The sequence below is a fragment of the Hemiscyllium ocellatum genome, chromosome 13, assembly GCF_020745735.1.
Source record: "Hemiscyllium ocellatum isolate sHemOce1 chromosome 13, sHemOce1.pat.X.cur, whole genome shotgun sequence".
Classification (NCBI taxonomy): Eukaryota; Metazoa; Chordata; class Chondrichthyes; order Orectolobiformes; family Hemiscylliidae; genus Hemiscyllium; species Hemiscyllium ocellatum.
In genome coordinates this window covers 23,900,016-23,910,316 of record NC_083413.1, presented here as the reverse complement: position 1 = coordinate 23,910,316, position 10,301 = coordinate 23,900,016, and the positions used below count along the sequence as shown (strand labels likewise).

Genomic DNA, 10,301 nt, shown 5'->3' with positions numbered 1-10,301 from the left:
CACCTGACCCGCACATCTCTGTGACTGTGGGAGGAAACCGGAGCACCCGGAGGAAACCCACGCAGACACGGGGAGAACGTGCAAACTCCACACAGTCAGTCGCCTGAGTCGGGAATTGAACCCGGGTCTACAGGCGCTGTGAGGCAGCAGTGCTAACCACTGTGCCACCGTGCCGCCCATAATGTTTTGAAGGTGTGGGGTGTCCTGTATGAGATTGTTTGTGCCCCAATGTTCAGACTGATTCTGTTTCTAAAAAAAGATTTACAGAATCTTACATGGATTCATGCAGTTTTTAAGCAAAATAACATGTAATTCTGCAATTACAAATTCACACCACACACTTGTATGTGTGTATGCATGTATGTGTGTGTGGAGGGGACTGAGTGTGTGTACGTGTTTGTGTGGGAGTATGAGTGCAAAGAGGTGTAAGTCTGTGAGAGTGTATGTGTGTGGGCGTGAGTTTGTGAGGGTATGTGCGACCTTATGAGAGAGAGCTTGTCTATAAGAAAGAGTCTGCATGAGTATATGGATCTGTAAGAGTGTCTGTGTGTGATTGTCTGTATGTGTCTGTCTTTCTATGTCTGTAATGCAGTGGGGTCACCTGTAGTGTGACATGAACCCAAGGTCCCAGTTGAGGCCATACCCATGGATACTGAACTTGGCTATCAGTCTCTGCTCAGCCACTTTGCATTGTTGCCTGTCCCAAAGTCCGCCATGGAGGATGGTCACCCAAAAGTCCGAGGTCAAATGTCCCGGACTGCTGAAGTGTTCTCCAACTGGGAGGGAGTACTCCTGTCTGTTGATTGATGTGCGGTGTCCATTCATCCATTGCCATAGCCTCTGCTCGTTCTCGCCAATGTAGCATGTCTCAGGGCATTCTTGCCTGCAGCATAGGAGATAGATAATGTGGGCTGAGTGACATGAATATATGCCGCATACATGACATACAACCTTGTCACGGTGGACGTTGCAAGACGTGTCAGATTCTTTGACACAGATACCACCATTACATGTGGGAACACCGCTCACCATGTACACGGCATTCTTAGAACACTTTAGAGACAAGAATATGAGACTATTTCATTGGAGTCTTATGTTACAAAATTCAAATCAAAAATCATACATGTTGTGGGTCGTAAGAATGTAATCATGGATTTATCTGATAAAGTAGATAATTTTTTTATTTATTTAATGTTTTATATAGCTTTATGGGAAGAAGTTAAGGTGAACTTAAATTCAAGTTATGTGTATGTTAGGGTAATGTGTTTAAAAAATAGAAAAAAAAGTCACCTTTTTGTTATAGTGGTTCGTTTTTCTTAAGTGGGGAGGTGTTATGAAGACGTGTGTGTACAGTAACTTTCAGAGAGTTAAAAGCTAGCAGAATTACCTGACAGCACAAGTGCTCTGAACAAGATATAATGTAACGTGGTTCAGTAGCTAGGGTAGCTGGTTGCCAGAACATGACAAAATGTATTCAAATTCGGCCAATCAGTTTAAATTATACCCCAAGAAATACTAACCTCCAATCAAGTTTGGATTTAGTATATTGATTATCTTAAAAGCCAATGACACAATCTGATGCTTTGGGAGAATAACACCAGGGAAAATTGAACAGTCAAGAGGAGAACTGCCAAGCCACCAACATCTGCAGACAGCCCAGAGAATAGCTCTCTTAAAGGTACCTTTATCAATCAGTAACCTGTGAAACAGAAATCCCTAAGAAGAAAAGAAGACAGTGGAAGAGAAGATTCGACATCTGGCTGATTTTGAAAACTTGAACTTTTGGTAAATCTTAATTGGGGAGATTTATTGGACTAGTATTGTAGAAGGGGAAAGCAAAAGGTACGTTAGAGGAAGGGTTATGAATAGTTGTTAGTTAATTATTCTCTGTTATGCCTTAAGAAATAAAGTTGTTAATTTTTACTTTAAATAGTTCTAGGCCGCTCAAAGTTTCACTGGTTACTGCACAGGATAAATCTTTTCTGTGTTGCTGCGTTAAATTAAGCAGGAGGATTTACCCTGTGTCAGACTATAATCTAATGTTGTGTGATTTTTAGATTTGTACACCCCAGTCCAACACCGGCACCTCCAAATCATGACTACTTAGATAGAGTCATAGAGAAACAGACACTTCGGTCCAAGTCATCATGCCGACCAGATGTCTTAACCTAATCTTAGACCCATTTGCCAGCACTTGACCCATATCCTAAACCTTCCCTTTTCATACACCCATCCAGATGCCTTTTAAATGTTGCATTTGTACAATGAGCCACCTCTGGCAGGTCATTCCATAAATTCTCCTATGTGCCTAGTTGCCCCTTAGGTCCCTTTTATATCTTTCCCCTCTCATCCTAAACCTATGCCCTCTAGTTCTGGACTCACACTTTGTGAGTGAAAAAAACTTTGTCTATTTATCATATCCGTGCCCCACATGATTTTGTAGACCTCTACAAGGTCACCCCTCAGAGTCTGATGCTCCAGGGAAAACAGCTCCTGCCTATTCAGCCTCTCCCTTTGGTTCAAATCTTCGAACTCTGGCAACATCCTTGTAAATCTTTTCTTAACCTTTCAAGTTTCACAACATTCTTCCAATTGGAAGGAGACCAGAATTGCGCACAATATTCCAATAGTGACCTAACCAATGTTCTGTGCAGCTGTAACATGACCTCCCAACTCTGATACTCTGTGCTGTGAAAGCATACCTAATGCCTTCTTCATTATTGTACCTACCTGCGACTCCACTTTCATGGAACTTTGAACCTGCACTCCAAGGTCTCTTTGTTCAGCAACACTCCCCAGGACCTTACCATTAAGTGTATAAGTCCTGATTTGATTCGCTTTTCCAAAATGCAGCACCTCACATTTAACTGAATAGAACTCCATCTGCCACTCCTCAGCCAATTGGCGATTCTGATGAAGTACTTGAAGCAACCTTCTTTGCTGTCCACTACACCTCCGATTTTGGTGTCATCTACAAACTTACAAACTATACCGGCTATGTTCACATCCAAATCATTTATATAAATGACGATAAGTAGTGGACCCATCACCGATTCTTGTGGCACACCATTTGTCACGGGCCTCCAGTTTATAAAGCAACCCTCCACTACCACCCTCTGTCTTCTACCTTCAAGCCAGTTCTGTATCCAAATGGTTAGTTCTCCCCGTATTCCATGAGATGTAACCTTAATAACCAGTCTGCCATGAGGAACCTTGTTGAACACCTTAATGAAGTCCATGCAGATCACGTCTACCGCTCTAGTCTCATCAATCCTTTGTTACTTCTTCAAAAAAATTCAAGCATGTTCATGAGAAATGATTTCCCATGCACAAAGTCATGCTGACTATCCCTAATCAGTCTTTGCCTTTCCAAATACATGTAAATGCTGTCCCTCAGGATTTCCTCCAACAACTTGCCCACCAGCAATGTCAGGGTAAAAAGTGAGGTCTGCAGATGCTGGAGATCACAGTTGAAAATGTGTTGCTGGTTAAAGCACAGCAGGTTAGGCAGCATCCTGATGAAGGGCTTATGCCCGAAACGTCGAATTTCCTATTCCTTGGATGCTGCCTAACCTGCTGTGCTTTAACCAGCAACACATTTTCAACCACCACCAATGTCAGGCTTACCAGTCTATAGTTCTCTGGCTTTTCCTTATCACATTTCTTAAATAATGGCCCCAAGTTAGCCAACCTCCAGTCTTCCAGCAGCTCAACTGTGACTATCGATGATACAAATATCTCAGCAAGAGGCCCAGCAATCATTTCCCTAGCTTCCCACAGAGTTCTAGGATACACCCGATCAGGTCATGGGGATTTATCCACTTTTGTGTATTTCAAGACATCCAGCACCTCTTCCTCTGTAATATGGACTTTTTGAAGATGTCACCATCTATTTTCCCACATTCCATATCTTCCATGTCCTTCTCCACATTAAACACTGATTCAAAATACTCATTTAGTATCTCCTGCGGCTCCACACAAAGGCTGTCTTGCTGATCATTGAGGGGCCCTAGTCTCTCCTTAGTTGGCCTTTTATCCTTCATGTATTTATAAAAACTTTTTGGATTCTCCTATGTGCCAAAGCTATCTTATTTCCCCTTTTGCCCTCCCGATTTCCCTCTTACGTATCCTCCTACTGCCTTTATATGTTTCTAAGGATTCACTCGACCTTTCCTGTCTAGAACTGACGTATGCTTTTTTCTTTTTATAGAGAATAGATAATAGGTGCAGGAGTAGGCCACTCTGCCTTTTGAGCCTGCACCACCATTCATTATGATCATGGCTGATCATCCTCAATCAGTATCCTGTTCCTGCCTTATCTCCATAACCCTTGATTCCACTATCCTTGAGAGCTCTATCCAACTCTTTCTTAAACGAATCGAGAGACTGGGCCTCCACTGCCTTCTGGGGCAGAGCATTCCACACACCCACCACTCTCTGGGTGAAGAAGTTTCTCATCATCTCTGTCCTAAATGGCCTTCCCCTTATTTTTAAGTTGTGTCCTCTGGTTCAGGACTCACCCATCAGCAGAAACATGTTTCCTGCCTCCAGAGTGTCCAATCCTATAATAATCTTATACATCTTAATCAGATCCCCTCTCAGTCTTCTAAACTCAAGGATATACAAGCCCAGTCGCTCCAATCTTTCAACATAAGATAGTCCTGCCATTCCAGGGATTGATCTCGTGAACCTACGCTGCACTCCCTCAATAGCCAGAATTTTGACCAAAACCTCAATTTTTCTTGTCATCCCGCATTGCCTATACCTACCAACCTTTCCTTTCATCCTAACAGGAATATACTATCTCTGGACTCTTGTTATCTCATTTTTGAAGGCTTCCCTTTTCGAGCCATCCCTTTACCTGTGAACATCTGGACCCAATCAGTTTTGCCCAATGCTTTTCTCCGATTTAGAACTTCAACTTCTAGATCTGGTCTATTCTTTTCCATCACTATTTTAAACGAATAGAATTATGATCACGAGCTCCAAAGCGTTCCCCTACTGACACCTCTGTTACCTGCTCTGTGTTATCTTCCAAGACCTAGGTCAAGTTTTACACCTTCTCTAATAGATACATCCACATACTGAATCAGAAAGTTTTCTTGTACACGTTTAACAAATTCTTCTTCATTTAAACTCTTAACACTATGGCAGTCCCAGTCTATGTTTGGAAAATTAAAACCCCCTACCATAACGAATCTACTATTCTTACAGATAACAGAAATCTCCTGACAAATTTGTTACTCTCAATATTAAAAGGGCTATAATAAAATCCCAATAAGTTGATCATCTCCTTCTTATTTCTCAGTTCTACCCACATAACTTCTGGATGTATCCCCAGGAATACCCTCCCTCAGTACGGCAGTAATGCTGTCCCTTATCAAAAACATCACTCCCCTTCCTCTCTTGCCAACGTTTCTATCCTTCCCGTAGCATTTGTATCCTGCAATATCAAGCTGCCAGTCCTGTCCATTCCTGAGCCACATGTCTGTAATTCCTATGATATCACTGTCCCATGTTCCTGATCATGCCCTGAATTCATTTTATTTCCCTGTTAGGTCTCTTGCATTGAAGTAAATGCAGTTTAATTGACCAGTCCTACCTTGTTCTATGCTTTATTCCTGCTTGCCTGTTTGACTCACTTCCTTTCCCAACTGTATCAGACTCAGATTGATCTCTTTCCACACTATTTCCCTGGTTCCCACCTGCCTGCCCTACTAGTTCGAATCCACCTTAGCAGCTCTAACAAATCTCCCTGCCGGTGTATTAGTCCCCTTCCAATTCAGGTGAATCTGTCCTTCTTGTACAGGTCACTTCTGCCCAAGAAGACATCCAAATGATCCAATAATATGAATGCTTCTCCCCTTCTCTTACTCCTCTGCCACACATTTATCTGCTCTCTCCTCCTATTCCTACCCTCACTAGCTCGTAGCACCGGGAGTAATCCAGATATTACTACCCTTGAGGACCTTCTTTTTAAGTTCCTGCCTAACTTTCTTTATATTCCCTTCAGAATCTTATCCTTTTCCCTTACAATGTCATTACTTCCAATGTTTACAATGACCTCTTGCTGGTTCCTCTCCTCTTTGAGAACATTCTGCTCTATGAGATAATCTTGATCCTGGCACCAGGGAGGCAACACACCATTCTAATGTTTTGCTGCTCGCCGCAGCAATGTCTGTCTGTGCCTCTGACTGGAGAGTTCCCTGTCACAATTGATCACTTGGAACTTGACATACCCCTCATTATATTAGAGCCAGTCTCAATACCAGAAACCAGGCTGTTTATGCTATATTTCCCTGAGAGTCCATCACCTCCTATATTTTCCAAAACAGCATACTTGATTGAAATATGGATAACCCAGAAGACTTGCACTACCTGTCTAGCTCTCTACCTTTCCTGGAGTTAACCCACCTACCTGATTATATCTGTGGCTTTTCTCCTTTCCTATAACCGCCCTCCATTACACCCCCTAGCTCTAACTGTCACTCCAACCAATCCATGCAATCTGATTGCATTCGCAACCAAATACACTTCCTACAAATATAATCATCAGTAACATGGAAATGCTCCCTAAATTCCCACTTACGACAGGAAGAGCGTGTCACTCTACTAAAGGCCATCTTTGCTCCTTCACAATCTACAGACCCAGAAAGTAGCACCGTCTTTTTGCTCCAAAAAAGTGATCCAAGCTAACTTTATACTAATGTTTTATATTTTTAAAATTTAATCATGACAGATCTCAATAAAATATATAATCAAGTAAGAACCCACTCTACTCACTACTGTAGACTTAGAGCGAGGTTAGGATCAAATCGGAGAGGGTTAGACACTAAACTCTAACCAGATACACGCAGACAATGGGATCTCATCAGGTAGGTAGATACAGACAGAAGCAGCCACTGGCATCACATCAGGTGGATAAGACATAGACAGAGGCCAGATACTGGGATCTCCTAGAATGATAGAATCCTTGTTGTGTGGAAGCAGAGCATTCAGCTTGAGTTCATATTGACCCTCCAAAGAACATCCACCCAGACCCAGACCCTTACCCTATTCCTGTAACCTACATTTACCATGGCTAATCCATTTAGCCTACACATCCCTTGACACCTTGGGCAATTTAGCATGACCAATCTACCCTACCTGTACATCTTAGGACTGTGACAGGAAACCAGAGCACGTGGAGGAAATCCCACACAGACATGGAGAAAGTGCAACCTCCACACTGACAGTTGCTTGAGAGTGAAATTGAACCCAGGTCTCTGGCGCTGTGAGACAGCAGTGTGAACTGCTAAGGCACTATGCCTTCTGGTAAATAAACACAAACAGAGTTAACCACTGGGATCTCATTGGGTAGGTAGATACAGACAGGGCCAGGTATTGCTATTTCATCAGGCAGATGGACTCAGACAGAGTCTGGCACTGGGATCTCATCAGGCAGATAGACACAGACAGGGCCAGCCATAGACATCTCATCAGGCCTGACCACATACTACTTAAAAACATATATCACTTCTTCCTTATTTTGGAAGATGTCATAAATCAATGAGCTGAGATAAGGCAAGAGAGAGAGCTAAATTTGCTGATGACAGAAGGATGACTAGAAAGATAAGTTGTATAAACAGCATCAGGAAGCTATGAAGGGAAATATAAAAAGTTAAGTGAGGTTGATGAAGATCTACCAAATGAAATACCATGTGGGGAAATATGAAATTGTCCATTTTGGCATGAAGATTTAAAATGATGGTATCTTCATGGTGACAGACGCAGAGCTATGTAATATAAAGAGATCTGAATGTCCTATTGCGTAAATCACAAATGGTTAAGATGTGAAAATGCTGGAGTTGGACTGGAGTAGACAATGTCAAAAATCAAACAACACTAGGTTATAGTCCAATAGATTTATATAAAATTGCAAGCTTTCAGAGCTCCACTCCTTCCTCAAGTGTGGTATGATAGGGAGGTGTAAAACACAGTATTTATAAGCAAAATATTCACAACTTTAAAACTAGCTGCCCTTGTTGAATCCTTTAATCACTTAGGAGGTAGGTTGCTGATTACAATGCAAAATCCAGATTCCTTTCAAGTCGTTGTCCCTAGATAATAAGGTTTATCAATGTACAAGAGGTGATATCTCAGGTTAGACAATGGTCTTTAGGTGTGAGATTCCGCTTCGAATCTGTCTATGTTGTAAGTTGAGGTCCAGTCTTATTTGTTTGCCAGAAAGAATCTTGAATAATATAATTCCCGTGTGTGTGTGTGTGTGTGTGTGTGTTTGTGTGTGGGTGAGAGAGAGAATGTGTGTGTGTGCTTGTGCGTTCATGTGAGAGAAAGAGAGGGTGCATGTGTGAGAGGCCTTAGAAGACACTCAACCAAAGATCAGAGGCGGAATGTCCTGCACAACCAAAGTGGTCCCCCACTGGAAGGAAACCCCTGCTGTATGTTGATCATTGTGCCGTGTCCATTCATCAGTTGACATAGTGTCTGCATGGTTTCGCCAATGTACCATGCCTTGGCATCCTTGCCTGCATCATGTAAGATAAACAACATTGGCTGAGTCACATGAGTACTTGCCATGTTTGTAGTGGGTGGTATTCACACATGCGACTTCATTAAATAGGAAAGAGAAGGTTGAAAGATACTTGACAGTGTTTAAAATCATGAGCAGTCCACTGGACACAGTTAGTATGCAGGCAAAGCATCTAATTAGGAAATTGAGTAGAATGTTCTCATTTATTGCTTGGATAGTTCAGTACAAAGGAAAGGAGGATATATTTCAGTTATTCAGGGAAATGGTGAGAACATATCTGTGTTATTTGATGTAGTATTAATCTCCATATTTAAAGAAGGATTTAAATATGTTGGAAAGAGAAGGCTTATGAAACTAGTACCTGGAATGAGTGGGGAAGGGGGTGATGGTGGAGGTGGTTGGCAGCGCTGCTTGTGAGGAAAGGTTGGACAGGCTAGGCTCATAGCCACTGTTTAGGAGAGTAAGAGATGACTTGTTGAAATGCATCAGCGTTTGAGACGTCTTCATTGGGGGGATGTGGCAAAAATGATTCCGCATGAGAGAATCTAAAACTAGTGATCAATGTGTAAAAACAAGAGGTTAACCATTTACTATGGAGAAGAGAATTTTTTTCTCACAGAGGTTGGTGAGTCATTGGAACTCTTTTCCTGAAAAGGTGGCAGAAGCAGAGTCTTTGAACATATTTAAAGCAGATGTAGATAGATTCTTGCTAAACTGTTGATTGCAGGAATGTGGAACAATTAGATCAGCTATGATATTATTGAATAGCATAGCCAGCTCAAGGGGCTAACAGGACTATTCATGTGATCATATGTGGTTCTTATGCCAGTTACCGTAAAGCTCTGTCCTCTGATTCCCCACTCTTCTTCCAATGGGAATGTTTTCTCCCTAGCTAGTCTGTCTAGATTGCTCATGATTTTGAACACTATCAAATATTTTTCAATCTTCTCTTTCCTATTTAAAAAAGTCTCAACTATATCAAGATATCTACATCATTAAAGTCTTTCAGCCCCAGAACCATTCTCATGAATCTTCTTTGCGTCCTACCCAATGCTCCTAAAATGTGGGATTATAAGAACCATATTCTTTGAATGAAAACTGGAAGACTATAGAGGTCTGGGACCCAGGGTGCAAAGAGTTTACCATATTATGTTTTGGAACTCAAAAGTAGAACTGCGCTGTTTTTCACTTTATTCTTTACAATAAAATCAAGTGACCTTTTGTGAAAACATAGTAGTGGAGAGAGTGAAGAGATGTACTTGTTTTAGACAAACTATTGTAAAGCAGCATTAGGCTGCAGATTGCTAAGCAACACCTTTTGAACCTTTAGTTTTTCTTTTGGCAAAGACATGGGCATAGGAAGTTGAAAAGAGACCCTCAAGAAGCCTGTTGTAAAGACAGGTCTCCCTCTCTCCTGGAAAAGACAAAAAGCCCTTCAAGTTCTGTAGACATTTGCAAAGAAGCAATGCTGTTACATTCCCACTCACTCTCCCTTTATGTGAGAGTAAAAATATTGCTCAAAGACTCTGAAGATTGATCTGCCCACTCAATAAAATACCTGGACCTAACAAGTTGCCTACCCAATTTGAGATCTTCCAAAGCCTTGCGGCTGACAGTAACATGATTTCTAGGTAAAAACAATGACTGCAGATGCTGGAAACCAGATTCTGGATCAGTGGTGCTGGAAGAGCACAGCAGTTCAGGCAGCATCCAACGAGCAGCGAAATCGACGTTTCGGGCAAAAGCCCTTCATCAGGAATAAAGGCAG

The 10,301-nt window shown here is 41.8% G+C and overlaps 1 protein-coding gene across 1 annotated transcript in view; it reads right to left on the bottom strand.

The window, feature by feature from the left end:
- Positions 1-409: 409 nt before the first annotated feature.
- slc2a2 (solute carrier family 2 member 2) overlaps positions 410-10,301 on the bottom strand; it is a 113,322-nt gene continuing 103,430 nt past the window's right edge. Inside the window, exon 11 of the mRNA XM_060834638.1 lies at positions 410-883. Within this exon, the coding sequence (XP_060690621.1) occupies positions 869-883 (15 nt within the window). The 3' untranslated portion in view covers positions 410-868. The remainder of the gene's footprint in view (positions 884-10,301) is intronic.